This window comes from Rhinoraja longicauda, chromosome 9 (assembly GCF_053455715.1).
Source record: "Rhinoraja longicauda isolate Sanriku21f chromosome 9, sRhiLon1.1, whole genome shotgun sequence".
Taxonomy (NCBI): Eukaryota; Metazoa; Chordata; class Chondrichthyes; order Rajiformes; family Arhynchobatidae; genus Rhinoraja; species Rhinoraja longicauda.
This window is the reverse complement of record NC_135961.1, coordinates 41136077-41157014: the sequence shown is the minus strand read 5'-3', so window position 1 is coordinate 41157014 and position 20938 is coordinate 41136077. Positions and strand designations below refer to the sequence as shown.

Below are 20938 nucleotides of genomic sequence, written 5' to 3'. Positions count from 1 at the left end.
GAATAATCATACTCCATCGACAATAGACAATAGACAATAGGTGCAGGAGTAGGCCATTCAGCCCTTCGAGCCAGCACCGCCATTCAATGCGATCATGGCTGATCACTCTCAATCAGTACCCCGTTCCTGCCTTCTCCCCATACCCCCTCACTCCGCTATCCTTAAGAGCTCTATCCAGCTCTCTCTTGAAAGCATCCAACGAACTGGCCTCCACTGCCCTCTGAGGCAGAGAATTCCACACCTTCACCACTCTCTGACTGAAAAAGTTCTTCCTCATCTCCGTTCTAAATGGCCTACCCCTTATTCTCAAACTGTGGCCCCTTGTTCTGGACTCCCCCAACATTGGGAACATGTTATCTGCCTCTAATGTGTCCAATCCCCTAATTATCTTATATGTTTCAATAAGATCCCCCCTCATCCTTCTAAATTCCAGTGTATACAAGCCCAATCGCTCCAGCCTTTCAACATACGACAGTCCCGCCATTCCGGGAATTAACCTAGTGTGACGGCTTTAAAGCCAAAGTGGTGCTCTGATGTGAAGTGAAATAGAATTTGGCGTAGTAAACAGACGATAAGAAATGTAGAACCAATAATAACATGTAGGCCATGAAAACCTGTTCTTGGTTCTCCAAAATATTCCAAATGGAATTTAAACTGGAGGTGGCGGAGAATGGACTTAAGCAAGAAGGGCTTCTTGGAGAAGAGCTGCCTTAAATTTGTTGCTACAAAGAAGGTTGTTCCATAAACTCCGTCAGCAATGGTGAAAGGGGCTTCACAGTATTCTATGGCTTGGAGGGCTGTAAAATATAAGCCCAGTATAACTGTAAGTGTGAGAGCTTCAATAGCCTCTTTTCGGTTACCTTCTATGATGCTATGATGTGCTCAGGTTACTGTAATGCCAGAAGCTAGGAATACAGCAGTATTAAGTAGGGGTACTTCAAAAGGGTCTAAAGGGTAAATTCCTGTAGGTGGTCAGCAGCTTCCTAGTTCAGGGGTTGGAGCTAGGCTGGAGTGATAAAATGCTCAGAAAAATTCTAAGAAAACAAAAACGTCTGATGTAACAAATAAAATTATTCTGTAGCGTAGGCCTTTTTGTACTGGTGGGGTGTGGTGGCCTTGAAATGTGCCTTCTCGGATAACATCTCGTCATCATTGAATTGTTAGGATGAGGAGAATTAATCCTAATAGGCTGTTATTAGGCTCTTGGACAGGTCTCTCCTCAACTGAGGATATGTTCTCAATATCCCAATTTAGCTCATTGTGGTACTTGCACTTTTAAATCTGCATTCTCTCTGGTTTGATTGTAATCATTTATGGATGACTTATCTGGATAGCATGCTAAACAAAGGTTTCACTGTATTTTGGTATAGATTATAATAATAAACCTATACCAAACAACTACAATACCAAATATAGCACAATCACATTCAAACATGTATTTCAACAAAATAGATTGTTATGAAGTATCTACAGTGAATACCATGGGACACGGAGGGTACAATTTAGCAGAAAATGGACCCTTCTTCAGGCTGATTTCCTCCAGCACTTTGTGTCTTTTGCAAACTAGTATCTGAAGTTTTTCTCGTGTACTCCATGTACACCCATGACTGCAGCCATGTATCAATCTAATTCAATTTACAAATTCGCAGATGACACCACCATTGTAGGCCAGATATCAAATAATGATGAGACGGAGTACAGGAAGGAAATCGAGAACCTTGTGTCCTGGTGTCGAGACAACAACCTTTCTCTCAATGTAAGGAAGGCAAAGGAGATAGTGACTTCAGGAAGCAAAGCAGTACACATACCCTAGTTTGCATTGACAATGCTGAGGTAGAGAATTTTACTCAAATTCCTCAGAGTAAATATCACCAAGAACTTCTCCTGGCCAACCTTATTGAAGCAACGGCGAACAAAGCACACCTGACTCCACTTCCTTAGAAGGCTTAGGAAGTTCGGCATAACCCCAACACCTCTCACCAACTTCTACAGATGCACAGTAGAAAGCATTTTATCAGAATGCATCACAACATGGTTTGGGAACAGCTCCATCCAAGACCGCAAAAAATTGCAGAGAATTGTGGATGCAGCCCAGACCATCACACAATCAATCTATCTTCCATTGACTCCACCAGCATAACCAAGGATGAGTCGTATCCTGGCCACTCTCTCTTCCCCACTCTCCCACCGGGCAAAAGGTACAAAAGTATGAAAATGCACACCTCCAGATTCAGAGACAGTTTCTTCTCAGCTGGTCTCAGGCAACTGAACTATCCTACCAACAACTAGAGAGCAGTCCTGAACTACTATCAACCTCATTGGAGACACTCGGACCATCCTCGATCTGACTTTACCGGCTTTATCTTGCACTAAACGTTATTCGTGTTATTCCCTTTATCATATATCTGTACACTGTGGATGGCATGATTGTAATCATGTATTGTCTTTTCGCTGACTGGTTAGCACACAACAAAAGCTTTTCACTGTACCTCGTACACGTGACAATAAATGAAACTCAAACTCTTACTTTATCTACTCTGCTTGGATAGCATGCAAAATGAAGCTCTTCACTGTACCTCGGTACAGGTGACAATAATAATAAACCTAAAGCTCAGTGTTGATGTTGAACAGACTGCGCCCCAGCGGGCTGAGGCTGGCGCCTGCGCCGCTGGGCACGGGCGTCAGTGCGCAGGCGCGTGGTCCGAGGGCGGCCGTTGGAAGGCGCCCGCGACGTCTGGCAAAGGGGTTAAACGTCTGAATTTAAACGGGAAAAGGTGCCATCGACAGCACTGGCTACACACGCTTTAATACAATAATCACACAGCAAACACACGGCCGCGTCTTTACCTCTTCAGGGAACACTTTGAGGGGAACATTGTCTACTGTTTACATGGATCACGCTGCGGGAGCCGACCTCCGGGGGAAGTGACGTCTACGGCGCGCTCCCATTGGCCGGAAGCGGCAATGGCGGGAGAATTCGTTTAATGGAGACGGCGGCCGCTTGGGTCTGCGTGAGGGAGCGGCGCTGAAGGCGACAGCCCCTGGGTCTGCGTGAGGGACCGGCGCTGAAGGCGACAGCCCCTGGGTCCGCGTGAGGGAGCGGCGCTGAAGGCGACAGCCCCTGGGTCCGCGTGAGGGAGCGGCGCTGAAGGCGACAGCCCCTGGGTCTGTGTGAGGGAGCGGCGGCCGCTTCGGTCTGTGAGGGAGCGGCGACGAACAGGGACACTTCTGGTGGGAAGTGATGTTTTGTGAAAAGGCGGTGGAACTGATCCGGGAGCTGCAGCGCGCTACGGATGGACAACTGCCTCCATTCAATGTGTGTGAACAACCATCAGGCTATTAATCATCGAAGATAGACACAATGCTGGAGTAACTCAGCGGGTCAGGTAGAATCTCAGGAGAGAAGGAATGGGTGATGTTTCGGGTGCAAAAGAAGAATGATTTAGACCAAATATTTAACTGCTGGATCAATGTAGATTAAGATAATTCAAAACACTACAGAACAGTAATCCACCAACTACATCCAAAGTTGAATTTAAAAAAAACAAAGCATTGGAGGAATATTGTATGCCCATTCCCTCCACAGATTCTTCCTGAGTTCCTCCAGCACTTTGTAAGAGTTCCATTGTCGGTAATTAAACACTCCTGGCTCTTGGTTTTTGCTTGAAATTCCAGCATGTACTGTTCCTTGTGTCTCCCAATCCCACATCTGAAGAAGGGTCTATACCTGAAACGTCACTTATTCCATCTCTCCATAGATGCTGCCTGAGTTACTCCAGCTTTTTGTGTCTATCCCACATTTAACTATGTTTGCAAAGTATTGACATAACAGGTCAATGTTGAGGTTTGAAGTTGTCTTTAGATATTTTCACAGTAAATCCAGTAAGTGGCACAAAGGCTTCCCAGTGGTCTAGTAATGTTCAATATATAACAGAGATTTGTAAATTCTGGATGTAACATTGAGGCCCCCTTGTGGAAAAGATGTTTAAGCCAGTTGTAGTCATGTCTGCAGGCATTTCTCTACTACCAAATAACTAGACAAGAGTGTTTGATTCTCATAAGTAACAATGGAACAATGAAATTCTTACTTGCAGCAACTTTACGTCTGTAAATGCAATATATATAGATAATATAAAATAAACAAATTCAATAATTTAATAACCCATAATACTAGTGCAAAGAAACGTCCCAAAGTCCTTAGTGCAACCAAAGGCAGTGCAGAGAAGTTCATTGAGGTTAATGTTGTATAATGCTCAAGAATTTGATGATTGTTAGGAAGAAGCTGTTCATGAACCTGGTGGTCACGGTATTCAGACTCGTGTACCTTCTCTCCGATGGTGGTAATGAAATGGGTGGCCAGGTTCTTTGATGTTTCTTGTCTTTTTGAAGATGCTCCTCCTATCGATCCTTTCGATATTGGGGAGGTCACTCTCTGTAGTCTCCTTCATTCCTGGGTGATCGAGTTGTAACAATTGATGACTTGAATTTGCAGTCACCAACAAAATGACAGCTCTCGTCTTAGAGAAATCCTTTTGTGTTTTGAAATATTTATGGACATCAGTTGTAATTGAGCTACGTCAAATTTAGATTGAGAGAATTTGCCAATCCTTATAGCTCAGTATCTCTTGTTCGAAGCTCACAAGGATCATGTGTAATGAAATAGTGCAGAGTTCTTTGAAGCGTTCCTTCTTCTGAACTTTTCTACTTACTCTATAATTGTGTTGCCATATGTTGTTTTAATTAGTTACTGGTCTATTTGCGGGATCTGGGACAGAATTTTCTGACCCGTGTTTCATTTAACACTGAAGTTTTAATGATTTATTCAAAAGTATCTATTTTGTTTTAAAAGTCATTTGATCAGTCTGTTAAAGACGTATTACTCATATGCCCACTATCTCATTTTAAAATAAATTACCGTTGACAACATTTCACCCTGAAATTAGCTAAATAATTGGAATGATTTTTTTTTCTGAACACTAGTCTTGCTGCCCTCTAACTGGAAATAATTCCTCCTGATTGCGAAGGACCAGATGTCCTGGCATCATTTAAAACTTCACTTCTGTGTTAGATTTCTTCAATGCACTTCTCATCAGTTTCCACATTTTTATGGTGGTAAGATTCTCAGATAATCTACTTGCAATAATTTTTTCATATAGTTAGTGGACAAGTTAGAAAAGATAATAAGTAAAAAGAAGTCTTGGAAAGAAGCTTTAAATCTAAGTACCATGAGTAACAAATACCATTTCCTTTTAAAAGAAGATTGATAATTTAGTAAAAGGCTAATTACATAGTATTACAAAATGCCCATGCCATGATAAAGAATGTAGTTGCCAGTTTTAAACTTAACTTTTCCTAACCCTAATACAGAAATGAGATAACACATTGTTATCCCGTCTGGTCTATTTTTGAGTGTTATAAACTGAATTATGCTGGTGCTTTAAGCTAGTTTATTTTAAGAAAAGTCCTCCTGTAGCTACATACCAGAAGCAAAAAAATATCAAGATGTGCCCAAAATAATATAAATTCAATCCCAGCTTTGGCAGTTTGAGAAATGTAAACCCTGTATAAAGGACATATTGAGAAGCATGTGGATAAGGAATGGAGGGGTATGCTAAAGGGTTTGGGGGGGGGGGGAGGGGAGGAGGAGGGTGGAACAAAGGCACCAGCACGTTGGATCAACTGCAATCTTTCTCAGTGCAGTGAGTTCTTTGTATATCCACGTGGTAGTTAGTAATTATGTAAATATCTGAGCAAGATGGCACCTGAGCATGGCAACGTTTTGAGTGCTGGTCTCAGAAGAGGTTCTGCTAGCATACATTAGAATTGCTCCACTCTTTTAAATCTTTATTTCATAGCAACACTTCTTACACTAACTATGTAATCCTGTGGACAGCTTGATCCTTGATAGCACACAGCAAAAAGCTGTAATCCTGTGGACAGCTTGATCCTTGATCCTTTCTTTGACTTGATAGCACACAGCAAAAAGCTTTTTGCTGTACCTTGTACATATGACAATAAATGGACTAAACATGTACAAATATCTGGCTATCTCAAATAAAAATATGTTTCTTACAGGAGGATGGTATCAGAGAAGTCCTTGAAGAGATGAAGGCCTTGTATGAACAGAATCAAAGCGATGTGTAAGTTTATTTAATATTTTCTTCAAGATTTCACTCTGAAATTATGTGAACCTTTTAAGTAATTAAACCTCTACGTGTGTGAGGTTTGCATTGCAATTATTTCCCTGGGTTACAATGTTTTGTTCAAATGCAATGTTTAACCCATTCAATATAAAGCTTCGCCATTGAGGTAAAATCAAATGCTTGGCTTTACTCCGTATCAGGTAATGAGCAGTCACTGCTGTCAAGAAGAGAGACCATAGTGTTTTATTGTCATATGTACCAAAATGAAACAATCACATTCTTGCTTGCAACAGCACAACATGTGACGTTGCCACTTTCATACTGTAGCCATAGACTGCTCTGAGACAGGAGTGCATTTTATTTCAAACATCCAGCCCTAAGGTCAGTATCCAGCCTGGATCTCAGGTGTGTGAGGCAGCAGCTCTACCAGCTGTGCCACCATACCGCCCAATGTCTTAAAGTCATCTTAATATATACACCCCTCCCAACCCTTCCGAATTTGGCATAAAGTTTCTGCTTTCTTATTTCATTTCCACCATTCCGATTTAGCCTCACATTTTTCCGCAAAACAGTAGGTAATTACAATTTGTTAATTCGGTCGCTAGGGGTTCTGCGAGAAATCCCCCCGCCCTGGAAGTCTCCCCGAAAATGTGGCACCTAGGCTGGGCAAGGCAGCCAATCTCGACCTCATCGGGACTTCCATAGCCGATCGGTGGGTTGAATTTGCAACCTGCGGCCGGGGCTCTGGAACTCCATCCCAGCTGGAGCAGCACATCTATCCCCATAGCAGACTTCCTTAGCCAGCTGGTTAAACCAGCAAAGCTCTGGAACCAAGAGTGCCAGAAAATTAGTGGTGGAACTGTAATGAGTAAATATTAAATTTAAGTGCAAGATTATATAACTATATTAATTAATTAAGATCGGGTTAAAATATAAAACACAGCAGAAAAGCCAATTACCACCTTTTTGGGCTGATTATCAATGAATGTGCGAATTTACTTCAAGTACTTGTGTATGCTTAGTCGTGTCGCGTATATCAACTCTTTCTTCGTAACTTAGTCATACATTTTATGACCATTGTTCTTTTATTCAATACTAAGAGAATTAGGATGTGTAAGGAAAAAGCAAAATAGAAAAAAAAACTTTTTTTCTTTGTGTTGCAAAATAACCTTTCTATAAATAGCAGAATATACTCATGATAGGCCGGACATTGTACATGTAGTCCAACTACAGACTGTTGGAAATAATAGTCGTTTTTCACACATGAATGTAGCGCAATGTGTATACGTATTTGGCATGCATACCTTTTTTGCTGAAAAGTTGCATTACACGCCATGTTATGAATTTTGATGTAAAATTCTGAATTTTGGACATCAAAATTATGGATTTGTAAAATCAAATGTTGGGAGGTATGTATATAGTGATTGTTGAACAGGAAAGTCAAAGAAGAATGATAATGAACTGGAAGTTAGTAAAATCTTTGTGTTTACTGAGAACGAGGTGGACCAGCGAGATCAATGGCGGAGGGCAGTCACGAACAATTTGTGGGGGGGGGGGGGGGTGCTGACAACAAAGGGGGGATGAGGGCCTGCTACCACTTGTGGCGACAGGCAGTAGATAGGACTGTTCAGTACTTTTGTACCATTGTCGGCGCCAACACATGGCACCACTTGTGTATTGCCTAGGTTGTATGCAAAATAAAGCTTTTCACTGTACCTAGGTACCCTTGGTACATGTGACAATCAGGTATCATTCATTAAAGTATTATTCATTATTTTTGTAGAAATGAGGCTAAATCAGAGGAAAAGACTGACTTAATCCCAACGATCAAGTTTCGTCACTGCTGCTTGCTGAGGAACAAACGCTGCGTTTTAGCATACCTGTATGTTGCAGGTTGTAAGTTATACCGGGGGCCCTGTGCTTTTTAGTGATAGGCTTTCTCATCTCTAGTGCTCTGTGATAATCTGTTATTTTAAGGAATTTTTGGGGGCACACTGCTGTTGTTTAGTTTCTGTCTACTGATTTCCAGATACTTCCCACTTCGACTTCGTTCTTGTTGCACACCAATATATTCAAATGTTAATTTATTCCATTTTCAGTTTGATTAGATTAATTACATAATCTAACATTGTGTGCACATGGAGTAATCCTGCGATATTAAAGGGTTTATTATCTGTTTAAATCTATTTACCAAAATCCACTTCTTAACAAAATATACAGTTAGACAAATAGAAGAGATACATTCATAAATTCCTAGAATTTATGAACATCTCTTCTATTTGTCCTGCTCTAGTCTTTTAAGAAGTGGAATTGGGTAAGGTGGGTGGGCATTCTCTGGGGTCTTTCCTAATGGTGATTTTTAAAGTATAAACAATACAAATATACATTTATCTTGTAAATGTCAAAAGTATATTTTGTCACAAAGTACTGAACAGGAGAGCTGCAAGGCATAGGTGATGGTATTAGAGAGGTTTTTACACAGCTTTAAAAACAAACAGTAAAATTAAGGATTGATCTCAGAAAGAACTTAATTTTTTTGACTGCAAGATTAGTTTAACATGAGAGTGGAGTGCAATGTGTAATCATGAAACACAAGTATAGCCTGGACCATAGGTGCAGAGATTCAGTTGGAAGGGTTTTAATGCAATAAAACAAACTGCTGTAGGAACTCAGCTGGTCAACCAGCATATGTGGCGGAAAAGGAATTCAGGTCAAGATCTGTATCAGGCAGTTCTACTGTGGTTTACTGAGGGGTTTTAATATTGCTTTGAAATAGGATCTTCCCAAACGTTCATGTGAATTAGCAGCTTCCTGTGTCAGACCAATTCCACAACTAATCCTTCTTTAGTAAATTTATACCACTGAGTTATTAACCTCATTGCGAAGAGTATGGACCCTTCAGCTGGGTTAATGAAAACTTGGATGAGAGTTTCCACTGTAACCGGCAGTATATTATAAAACTGAATATCTACATTATGCACTTCCCACAAAGTTTACGTCCTTGTTTTCTCCTTGCAACTGTGACGGAAATGTGTGGTGGTTGCTATAAAAAATATCTATTACTAATTCATAAGGATATAAGAAAGGAGAAGCAGCGTAGGCTTCTCTTTATACACCCATGGTGATTAGTCTCTGTGGCCCTCTGGGGTGGACAATTCCAAATACACTCCACCCTCTGCAAAAAGTTGTCTCTGGTGTACCCAGTCTAAAATGACCGCCCCATATCTTGCAACAGTGTCGCCTCATTCGAGCTCCCGCTGGTAGAAACCTCTTGATATCTACTCTGTCCTTAGGATCTTGTATCGATTACAAGATACCTCTCATACATCTATATTCTTTGGAATTTCAAATAAATTTATTTAACTGCTCCTGATAATTCAGTCCCTTCATCCCAGGAATTAGCCTAGTGAATCTCTTTTAGACTTTCTCCAATCCCAGTATATCCTGCCATAAAAAAAAGACAGTCATAACTGTACTTCAGATGTTCAACTATAATAATATTTTACTATTTCAAAACTCCAACACTGCCATAAAGGCCAAAATGCATTTGGCTTCTGAAACACTTGCTCTCCCTGCCTGCCCCATGAGATTCATGGACCAGAACACCTGGATCACTGTGTACATCCCTTGTCTGCAGGTTTTCTCCATTTAGAAAATAGTCTGTTCTTACAGTGCCCTCCATAATGTTTGGGACAAAGACCCATCATTTATTTATTTGCCTCTGTACTACACAATTTGAGATTTGTAATAGTAAAAATCACATGTGGTTAAAGTGTACATTGTCAGATTTTAATAAAGGCCATTTTTATACATTTTGGTTTCACCATGTAGAAATTACAGCAATGTTTGTACATAGTCCCCCCATTTCAGGGCACCATAATGGTTGTGACACAGCAATGTCATGTAAATGAAAGTAGATATGTTTAGTATTTTGTTGCATATCCTTTGCATGCAATGACTGCTTGAAGTCTGTGATTCATTAACATCACCAGTTGCTCGGCATCTTCTCTGGTGATGCTCTGCCAGGCCTGTATTGCAGCCATCTTCAGCTTATGCTTGTTTTGGGGGCTAGTCCCCTTCAGTTTTCTCTTCAGCATATAAAAGGCATGCTCAATTGGGTTCAGATCAGGTGATTGACTTGGCCACTCAAGAATTGACCATTTTTTAGCTTTGAAAAACTCCTTTGTTGCTTCAACAGTATGTTTAGGATCGTTGTCTTGCTGTAGAATGAACAATGAGTGTTGAGGCATTTGTTTGAACTTGACCAGATAGGATACAATACAATATATTTTTATTGTCATTGTACAGGGGTACAATGAGATTGGGAATGCGCCTCCCATACGATGCAATAAATTATTTAGCTAGACCGTTGTGTCGTCTGCAAACTTGACAATGGTGTTGGTGTCGAATGCAGGAACACAGTCGTGTGTGAATAGGGAGTAGAGCATGGGGCTCAGAACACAGCCCTGTGGTGTGCCGGTACTCAGGGTGATAGTGGGGGACAGGTGCGGGCCCATTCTCACTGCCTGCGGTCGCTCCAGCAGGAAGTCCAGGATCTAGTCGCATAACGACGAGGTGAGGCCTAGCCGGTGAGTTTGGTGATGAGCTTGGTGGGGATGACCGTGTTGAAGGCAGAGCTATAGTCAATGAATAGCATCCTCACGTACGTGCCCTGTCTCTCCAGGCCTGCCAGTTCCTTTGCGATTGGTAAGTTCACCAGTGCTCTCGTTCTTCTTAATGATGTTCCAAATAGTTGATTTTGGTAAGCCTGAGGTTTGGCTGATGTCAACAGTTTTATTCTTGTTTCTCAGTCTCATAATGGCTTCTTTGACTTTCATTGGCACAACTTTGGTCCTCGTGTTGATAAACAACAATAAAAGTTTCCAATGGTGATGGAAAGACTAGGTGCTGAGAGCTCTCTTGTACCTGCATGAAGGAGGCAATTAAACACACCTGAGCAATTACAAACGCCTGTGAAGCCATGTGTCCCAAACATTATGGTGCCCTGAAATTGGGGGGGGGGGCTATGTTTAAACACAGTTGTAATTTCTACATGGTGAAACCAAAATGTATAAAAATGGCCTTTATTAAAATCTGACAATGCACTTTAACTACATGTGAGTTTTACTATTACAAATCTCAAATTGTGTAATAGAGGCAAATAAATAGATGATGGGTCTTTGTCCTAAACATTATGGAGGCACTGTAAATTTGGGAAAACTATTACAAAACCTGTGCCTTCTGAGGATGGATTAAAGGAAATAAATGGTGTCAGGGAAAAGTGATCAACAGGCTTCTCTTTGGCAGATATGACCGTATGCTAAGGATTCGATCCTTGAGGTGGGAATATGGAAGTGTCCTGCCATCAGAAATCCGGTTCCATTTTGCTCCTGAAGAGGTAATTTGCTTTTGGACAACCTAAAGGCTCTGCGGCCCATCCTGTGTTCTACCCTCTTACATCCCTTTAATATGCTAAAGGTTCATTTAATTGTATTTTCATAGAACTGTAGAAATGAGAGTACAGGATGTAGCCAGCTTGAGCTGTGCCTGCTATATATCCTTGGAACCAATTCCCTGTTCTTATCCTGAGGCCTTGCGATATATTTCCCCGTTATATATTTAGCTTTTTTAATTATTGTGATCAACCAGTTCCAAACTCTGATATGTGAATGTCTTTTGTGTCCCTTAATGCTCTGTGTTAATGCGATCCCCTTTTGTTGGTTACAACACTGACCAACCGTGCAGGTTTGTAGGTTAATTGGCCTCTGTAAAATTATCCCCGGTGTGTCGGACAGAACTGGTGTGGGCTGACGGCCAGTTTCCATGCTGTATCTATTTTAGTGGTACTTTTTAAAAATTGGGTTTGATTTCTTCTTCCCCACAGACAGAGTGGTTCAATCAGTATAAAAAGTCACTGGCCACTTATATGAGAGCCATTGGAGGAGATGAAGGGCTGGATATAACTCAAGATATGAAACCACCAAAAAGTCTATTTATTGAGGTAAGTTTTGTAGTCTAGGTGTAGCATCTGAGACTTTGTGGATGTTTGCAGGGAAGTTGGTTCATTGGGTTCTTGAAGAAGTTTACTTGATAGCTACCTAAGTTTCATGCCAAAATAAGACGGTGACTGAAATTGTCATACAGCACAGAAACAGGCCCTTGCCGACCAAAATGCCCCATTTGACCCATATCCCTCTAAACCTTTTTTTATCCATGTATCTGTCCCAAGTGCTGTTATAGCACCTCCCTCAACTGGCAGCTCCCCCTGGCAGCTCATTCGTGTTTGGATAGCATGCAAAACAAAGGTTTTCATTGTACCCTGGTACGCATGACAATAAACCTATACGATTTTAATTATTTATTTTTTTTGCTCAACCATCTCCTTCAAGCCCATTTACCCCAGTATTATGACAATTGCAGAATTCTCTTCTTTGATCAGGTCTTTAAAATCCTCTAAAGCCTTCCATCAAAATTTTGTCACTTTTCCATATGCCACCCTTATTGTTTTGTATCAATTTCCTCAGTTTAGTTTTGTGTAAGAAGGAACTGCAGATGCTGGTTTGAACTGAAGATAGACACAAAAGCTGAACTAACAGCAGGACAGGCAGCATCTCTGGAGAGAAGGAATGGGTGACGTTTTGGGTTGAGACCCTTCTTCAGATGGGTAGATTATGTGGTCAAGACAGCTTTTGGCTCATTAGTATTCATCAGTCAGAATGGTGGGAAGAGATGTTTGTCCTGGGCCTCCTACATCGCCAGAGTGAGGCCACACACACACACACACACACACACACACTGGAGGAAAAGCACTTCATATTTAGCTGGGGTAGCTTGCAACCAAATGGAATGAGCATTGAATTCTCCAGTTTTAGGTAACTACAAAACCTTCCCCCTTTCCCTTCCTCTTCCACATAATCCCCCTTTCTTTCCTCCTCCCCTGAGCTCGCACTCATTTCTTACCTTCCCTTCCAATTCCTTCCTCCAACTTCACAATTTGCAACTCCATTTCTTTTGTCTCACACCTTTTTATCATTTCTGGCCTTTAGTCCAACCATCTGCTTATCAAAAACCCTGTTTCCACCTATTACCTGTGGGAAGGAACTGCAGATGATGGTCTACACCAAAGATGCAAAATGCTGGAGTAACTCGGTGGGTCAGGCAGTATCTCTGGAGAAAAGATATAGATGACATTTTGGGTTGAGACCCTTCAGACTGAGATTCAGGGGAGAGGAAAACAAAATTATGATAGGTACATAGAACAAATGAATGAAAGGTATGCAAAAGAACAAAGCAAAGCCATCAATGGTGATCAGGTAAAGGTGGAGTTCATTGTTGGCTGTGGGGAATGTGATAACGAGTGATACAAACAGTGAAACTCAGCAGGACGACAGTGGAACTAGTACGATGACTTGGGTGGGGGAAGGATGGAGAGAGAGGGGATGCAAGGGTTACTTGAAGTTAGAGAAATCAATATTTATACTTCTGGATTGTAAGCTGCCCAAGCAAAATATGAGGTGCTATTCCTCCAAATTGCATTTTGACAGTGGAGGAGGCCCAGAATAAAAAGGTAAGTTGGAATGGAATGGAGAGTTAAAGTATTTGGCAACTGGGACATCGCGTAGGTCAAGGCGGACAGAGCGAAGGTATTCAGTCAGTGAAACGAAGTGGTTCGGGAGTGGATGAGAACGTGGGATTACATATAACCAGTGTAAACAGGTGATCGTTGGTCGGCGTGGGCCACAGGGCCTGTTTCCATGCTTTATCTCTAAACTAACAACTGCACATGCTGTAAATCAAAAATAAAAATAGAAGATGGTGTAAAGCATTTGTGAAAAGAGAAACTCAAAGTCCTGTTTCATTTTTGATAGATTCTGCTTGATTCCTTTTCCTCACTCTAGTCAGCTGCACAATCCAGACCAGTAATAACATTCTGCTATGATCAAGAATTCCTTATCGCATGTTTCCCATTGGCATTAGATTATTATTGTCATGTGTACCGAATTACAATGAAAAACTTTGTTTTGCATGCTATCCAGCAAAATCATACCATTCGTGAGAACAATCACACCACAATTTAGTTTGCTTTATAGTCACATGTACTGAGGTATAGTGAAAAGCTATTTTGTTGCGTGCTGACCAGCCGGCCTGCAGAGGTACCCCATATATAAGTACAACAGATAAGGAAAAAGAGAAGGGCAACAGTCAGTAGGATGTAACTAGAAAGAGCAGATAAATGAAAGTGCAAGGACCACAACGAGGTAAATTGGGACTACATCCTTAATTTATGCGAGGTCTGTTCAAGATTCTGTTAACAGCAGGGAAAAAGCTGTTCTTGAAAATATTGTGCGTGCTTTCAAGCTTTTGTATCTTCTGCCCGAAGGGAGAGGGGAGAAGAGAGAATGACAGAGTAGTGAGTGGTCCCTAATGATGATCCATGCTATCCCAAAGCACATTCTTCCTGTGGCCGCGTGGGTTTCCTCCCACATCCCAAAAACATGCAAGTTTGTAGGTTCATTGGCCCTCTGTAAATTGCCTTGAATGTGTGCATTGTATGAGCATGTGAGTGAATGAGGTGGTGGGACGATATAAAACTAGTGTGAACTGTTGATCGATGGTTGGCAAGGACTTGGTGGGCCTGTTTCCAACCTGTATCTCAAAAAAACATATCTAGGCTGCGGGAGTTATATCACAGCAGCAATATCCGCTGGGTCACAGTACCCTCACCATTGCAATCTCCCCTCTAATCCTATCACTGTTTTCATCCTCGGTCTAAATTGCTCTTTGGACTATATTTCCCCACGTTTTCATAAGTACTCACTACATTTTCACATGTCTTTATCATCCCTCCATATCCTCTATTTAGCTTTGTCTAAATATTTCTCAACAGGTTTGTGGTTTTGTCATTTGTGTAAATCGCAGATTTGTGTAATTCATTAAAAAAAAGCAAATTCTCAGAACATTTGTAAGATTGCTCAAGGGAAAATGGGCATTATTTATTTCCCCTTCCAATATAAGGCGAAAATTGAACATAGAAAATAGGACAGAAGATGGACACAAAAAGCTGGAGTAACTCAGGCAGCATCTCTAGAGAGAAGGAACGGGTGACGTTTTGGGTCGAGACACTTCAGACTGGTTAGGGATAAGGGAAATGAGAGATAGACGGGTATGTGGAGAGATAAAGAACAAAGAATGAAATAAATGCAAAAAGGTTATGTTAAAGGCTTTTGTAAGCTGTTTGTAGGGTGAAAATAAGAAGCTAGTGCTACTTGAGTGGGGGAGGGAATGCCGGGGGTACCTGAAGTGAAAGAAATCAATAATCATACAACTGGGCTGTAAGTTGCCCAAGCGAAATATGAGACGCTGTTCCTCCAAATTGCATTTAGCCTCACTATGACAAAGGAGGAGACCGAGGACAAAAAGGTCTGTGTAGGAATGGGAAGGAGAATTATAGTGGGGAGATCAGGTTGGTTCAGGCGGGCTGAGCGAAGGTGTTCCACAAAACGATCGCCCAGTCTGCGTTTGGTCTCGCCGATGTATGGGTCCACATCTTGAACAATGGATACAGTAGATGAGGTTGGAGGAGGTGCAAGTGAACCTCTGCCTAACCTGAAAGGACTGACAGGGTAGCCTGGACAATCGAGGGAGGAGGTATAGGACAGGTGTTGCGTCTTCTGGGGTTGCTGGGGAAGGTACCTGGGGAGGGGGTGGTTTGGATGGGAAGGGATGAGTTAACCAGGGAGTTGCTGAGGGAACAGTCTCTGCGAAGGGTGGAGATGGGGAAATGTGGCTCGCGGTGGGATCCCATTGGAGAAGGCGGAAGTTTCGGAGGATTATGTGCTGTATGCGTCGGCTGATGGGGTGGAAGGTAAGGACTAGGGGATCTGTCTGTTGTGACTAGGGGGAGAGGGAGCAAGGGCGGAGCTGCAGGGTACCAAGGAGACACGAGCGAGGTCCTCATCTAAAGAATGAGGGCATCTCGGATGTTCTAGTATGGAACACCTCATCTTGGGCGCAGGTGTGCCATAGACTGAGGAATTGGAAGTAGGGGATAGAGTGTTTGCAGGAAGCCGGGTGGGAAGAAGTGCAGTTGAGATAGTTGTGGGAGTCAGTGGGTTTATAATAAACGTCAATCAATAGTCTATTTCCTGTGATTAAGAAAGGGGAGGGAGATGTCGGAGATGGTCGAAGTAAATTTGAGTGCAGGATGAAAATTGGTGGTGAAGTTGATGAAGTCCATGAGTTCTGCCTGGGTGCAGATAGTAACAGAGATAGGGTTCGGGGATAGGCCCAGTGTATGCCTGGAACAGGGATTGTTCAACGTACCTTACAAAGAGGCAGGCATAGCTGGGGCTCATGTGGGTGCACATAGCTACGGCTTGGACGGAGGAATTGGGAGCCAAAGGAGAAGTTGTTGTGGCTGAGGATCAGCTCTGCTCGGTGGAGTAGTGTTAGTAGAGGGAAATTGGATGGTTCTGCGGTCGAGGAAGAAACGGAGGGCTTTAAGGCTTTCCTGGTGGGGGATGGAAGTGTAGAGTGACTGGACATCCATAGTAAAGATGAGGGAGTGGGGGCTCGGAAAGCAGAAGTCATTGAAGAGACGAAGGGCATGTGAGGCATCTTGGACGTGGGTCGGGAGAGATTGGACCAGGGGGGATAGGATGGAGTCGAGGTGCGTGGAAATCATTTCCGTGGCACAGGAACAGGCAGAAACAATGGGTCTGCCAGGGCAGTTTGTTTATGGATTTTGGGGAAAAAGTAAAAACCGGCTGTGCAGGGCTGGGAAACAATAAGGTTGGAGGCTGTGGAAGGCAGACAGCCTGAAGTGATGAAATCAGAAATGGTGTGAGATTAAGCCCTGTGTCATGTAAAAATAAAACATTATATTCGTTAGGTGCGGTGTTTGAAAGATTACGGTGAGTTTGAGATCGATGATGGTACAACAGTCCTCCTGAAGAAAAACAGCCAGGTAAGAGTTAAGTGAAACAGTACCTGCCTCAACTACCTCCTCTGGCAGCTCGTTCCACATACCCACCACCTCTCCTCATGTTCCTATTAAATCTTTCTCCTCTCACCTTAAACCCGTGCCCTCAAGTTCTTGATTCTCCAATGCTGGGTAAAAGGCAGTGCATTCATCCTATCTATTCCCCTCATGATGTTGTACACCTCTAAGGTTACTCCTCATCCTCCTGCGCTCCAAGGAATGAATTCCTAGTCTGCCCAACCTCGCTACAGCTCAGGTCCTCGAGTACGGGCAACGTTCTCTTGAATCTTTGCACTCTTTCCAGGGATCAATTACTTAAAAATAATTGACAGAAGAATTTAGATAGGAGCTGCGAAAATGTTTTTCAACCCCCCCCCCCCCCCACAGTGAAAGGGTTTGGAACTTGCTGGCTGAGAGGGCAGTGGAAGTAGAAACCCTCATCATTTTTACACAGGCATGTGATGTGGATCTGCAGTTTCTTGTGTCTGCTGTCAACATTACCCTTTGTTTCCTGTCATCAATTTAATTGTGCCACTCTCCCTTGGATCCATGGGCTTTTTCTTTTTTTTTATACAGCCACCTTGTCATGCGAGACCTCATTAAAGGCTTGAAGATAAATTCAGTCTCCACCTGCCGTGAGACAAAGAATCAGCTGCTCAAAGCATGTGGCTGACCCATGAAACGCTGATAGAGGGGTCCCCTGGCAACCAGCTACTATCAAAAGCGACTGCCATTGAAACACAAGCCATAAACCACATGTTTCCGTGCAGTTGTCCACAGTTATACGACTCCACATTCTATCATGGAGACACAAGATATTGCTGATGCTGGAATTATAGTCGTTCACAGAAACAGACCATTTGGTCTGTTTAGAAGGATGTGGGCCAAATCTTGAGCAAAGTACTGTAGGAACTTGGCAGGTCAGGCAGCATTGGAGGAGGAAATGGACAGATGACATTTTGAGTCAGGACCCTGCTTCAGACTCGGTCAGTTTGAAGGATACAGATCTTCAACCTCGCTTATCCATTCCCTCTACCATTCCTGCCTGTCTCACTGAGTTCCTCCACCAGTTTTAACTCCACATTCTATCACTGCCTTTATGATATCTTTAGACTCAATTTCCTTGGAATGACCCTCAACTAGAATTTTTTTCTGTTTGTTTATTCCAAAATCCTAACTTTATAATTGAAGACCAATCAACGTCTATCTCTGTTATTCCTGTTGGAGATGAACGGTCATCTTTCTCTCGTGCTTTACCGTGAGTTAAGACCCAAAGTGTTCTCTGGAGGTTATCCAGGGGTATGGCTCATATATAGTAACATTTTTCTTCCCTCGGTATTCCACCATCTGTGGTTCCCCGTGTCTCCAGTATACTTTCCTTTTCTTGTTCCAGCCAATGTTTAAAATACTACATTCTTTTGCTTTTTCCCCAGCACTTTATGCCCAGGTGGAAGTGTGAGCAGTTAATCCGTCATGGAATCCTGGAACATGTGTTATCCTGAGAACATCAGCTGGAAGACTGTGTCGCTGTAGACTGTTCATCGTTGCTTTGGCATGTATTGCCTTATCTTATTAAAACATCTAGCCAGGATCAAAGGCCTCTGTAGTGTTTCGTCGTACCCCCCCCCCAAAAGAGCAGACTCACAAGGAAATGTAAATCTGTTAACATTTCTGTCTGTCTTGTCTCACTGATTCTGGATGGCAGGTTGTGCCACAGATTTAAATTGAACCTACAGCACAAGAACAAGCCTTTTGACCCACAATGTCTGTACCAAACATGGTGCCAAGACCAACTCTTATCTGCCTGCACATAATCCACTACCATGTACCAATCCAAAAATCTGTCTTCCATCCTGGGAAAAAAAGGTTCTGGCTGTCTATCCTCTCCATTTATATACTTCACTCCGGTTTCCCTGCAACCTCTGGTGTTCCAGAGAAAACAATCCAAGTCTGTCAAACCTCTCCCTGTAGGTAATACCCCCCTCATCTGGTAAACTACTTCTGTACCCTCTCCAAAGCCTCCACATCCTTTTTGTTAGAGGGTGAAGAGAACTGCATGCAGTAATCCAAATGTGGCCTGACCAATGAAGGCAAGCGTACCCTATGCCATCTTTACTGTGTTGCCACTTTCAAAGATTTATGGACTTGGATCCCAAGATCCCACTGTGCATCAATGCTGTGTTATAGATCATGTCGTTAATTGTATATTTTCCCATTTCATCAGTGACACCATTTCAGTGTTTGCTTGTGTCCTGGGTGCCTGATGCTTATTAGCTGCAGCTGGATGTAGTGTAAGCAGAGATTGGACCACAATCTCTTAACTGGAACAGCCTGTATCTATACACAAGGTTAGCAGATCATATTATATCTTTAAATAAACAGTACATTTTAATCCAAATAATTTGAAATAGTTTACAATGACATTCTTGGAATTTTATAAAATGTCTGAAAATCACAAACATTTCTGTACAACAGAATCAGCATTTAAAAATAACTGCACAATTGTACGTGTTCAATTTGCAATGACAATGACAGAAGTAATTAAGTTGTGCCATGTTGGTTTCCAGAGAATAACTGCATTAAAGTTTAAAATAGCAGCAGAAGAGGGATGGTCTTCAGCTTGGATCCAACCTGGGGGGTTTCTGCTCTGGGGGCAGTGACATGAGGTTCACAAATATATTTTAAGGACTTGTGTTCCCTGTTGATATTGGAAAATACTGAATTAGGTTGTAGTGCTGTGCAGAACGGATACAGGCCCTTCGGCCCACCTTGTCCAAGTTGGTCCGTATGTGGAATGAGCTGACAGGGGAAGCTATATAACTGGATCCAATTACAACTTTTGGACAGGAAGGGTTTAGATGGAGGAAAGGAACGGTGCCGGTGAGCTTGCCTCCTGCGTTCTTGGAGGTGCGCTGTGGGTTCCGTGGTTGGCTGCTAGAGGTGCTCGGGGCACAGTTTCGGAGTGATGGCCGTGTGAGGCGAGGGGATGCCGCGTTCCTGAGTTATGCGTCCAGTTCGAGGTGTCCGTGGAGTGGGCGGCTGGAGGCCCTGCTGCAGCCTGGGGTTCGATTGGATCAATGCCGCTCCCAGAGGCCGAGGCACGGCCTGCAGCAGTAGAGGACATAGACAACATCGCCTGGCCAGGCTGATGACCCCCCGTAACTCCAACCTAGTGCTGTCGCCAGGACAACAGGCCTTTAAGGCCAAGTTAAGACTACATTTGTCAACAACTATGACCTTGAATGTTACTAGATGGCACCAGAAACATGGTGACTCTTGTGTACAGCCTCAGTGTAATCTATTCCTACGCTCTTGTTCTCGAGTATGATTGTGCCTGCATACAGTAAGATTTTTACTGGATTGTATGCCAAAAAAGGAATGTCACCGTACCTCGGTACCATTGATTGATGTGGGCCAAATGCAGGCAAATGGGACCAGCCCAGAATGTCAACATGGACAAGGTGGGCTGATGGGCCTGTTTCCCTGCTGTACTGCTCTAACTCTCTGCTGTTGGGGCTGGAACACTCAAGAGAGTGAGGCTGGAGCAATCTTCCTCAGCAGGCTGTTCAAAGCTGCAATCTTTTCATCCAGCAAGTAGTTCTTCTTCTCTGCACCTTTCTGCCGCTGCTCTGTAATCTGCAGTGCTTTCATCAGCTGAGCATTCTCCACATAAAGGTCCTTCAGCAACAGGTCAGATTTGGCATTCTTGGCAAACTGCAGGCAAGAAGCAAATCATTTCTTTGCAAGTACAAATTATCAATAGGTCTTTTTGATCACATACTGTAAAATGACAATTCACCTCACAACGGAAAGT

At 42.7% G+C, this 20938-nt stretch overlaps 3 protein-coding genes across 12 annotated transcripts in view; 1 reads left to right on the top strand and 2 right to left on the bottom strand.

Annotated features, from left to right (window-relative positions):
- Nucleotides 1–2931, bottom strand: part of abhd12 (abhydrolase domain containing 12, lysophospholipase) — a 97948-nt gene extending 95017 nt beyond the window's left edge. For 2 of the 4 annotated variants that reach the window (XM_078405306.1, XM_078405309.1), the window contains exon 1: nt 2848–2914. Coding sequence is in view for 1 of the 4 variants with exons in the window: in XM_078405308.1 (XP_078261434.1) it covers nt 2848–2876 (29 nt within the window). In the remaining 3 variants the exon portion in view is untranslated. Of the gene's footprint in view, nt 1–2847 lie in introns of all 4 variants that reach the window. The other 2 variants (XM_078405308.1, XM_078405307.1) reach the window with 2 other exon arrangements.
- Nucleotides 2700–19602, top strand: gins1 (GINS complex subunit 1 (Psf1 homolog)). 2 transcript variants are annotated; one of them, XM_078405310.1, is made up of 7 exons: nt 2700–3316; nt 6076–6140; nt 7927–8025; nt 11451–11541; nt 12028–12144; nt 17035–17109; nt 18558–19598. In XM_078405310.1, exons 1-7 carry the CDS (start codon nt 3242–3244, stop codon nt 18624–18626), a joined length of 591 nt encoding a protein of 196 aa, XP_078261436.1. In that variant the 5' UTR covers nt 2700–3241; the 3' UTR covers nt 18627–19598. The 2 variants fall into 2 exon arrangements, with proteins under 2 accessions (XP_078261436.1, XP_078261437.1); XM_078405311.1 differs by lacking the exon at nt 7927–8025 and having other exon boundaries at nt 18558–19602.
- The window catches only part of ninl (ninein-like), a 51647-nt gene continuing 50263 nt past the window's right edge, over nt 19555–20938 (bottom strand). For all 6 annotated transcript variants that reach the window (XM_078405299.1, XM_078405301.1, XM_078405300.1 and 3 more), the window contains one exon: nt 19555–20838. In XM_078405299.1, coding sequence (XP_078261425.1) covers nt 20650–20838 — 189 coding nt within the window. In that variant the 3' untranslated portion in view covers nt 19555–20649. The remainder of the gene's footprint in view (nt 20839–20938) is intronic.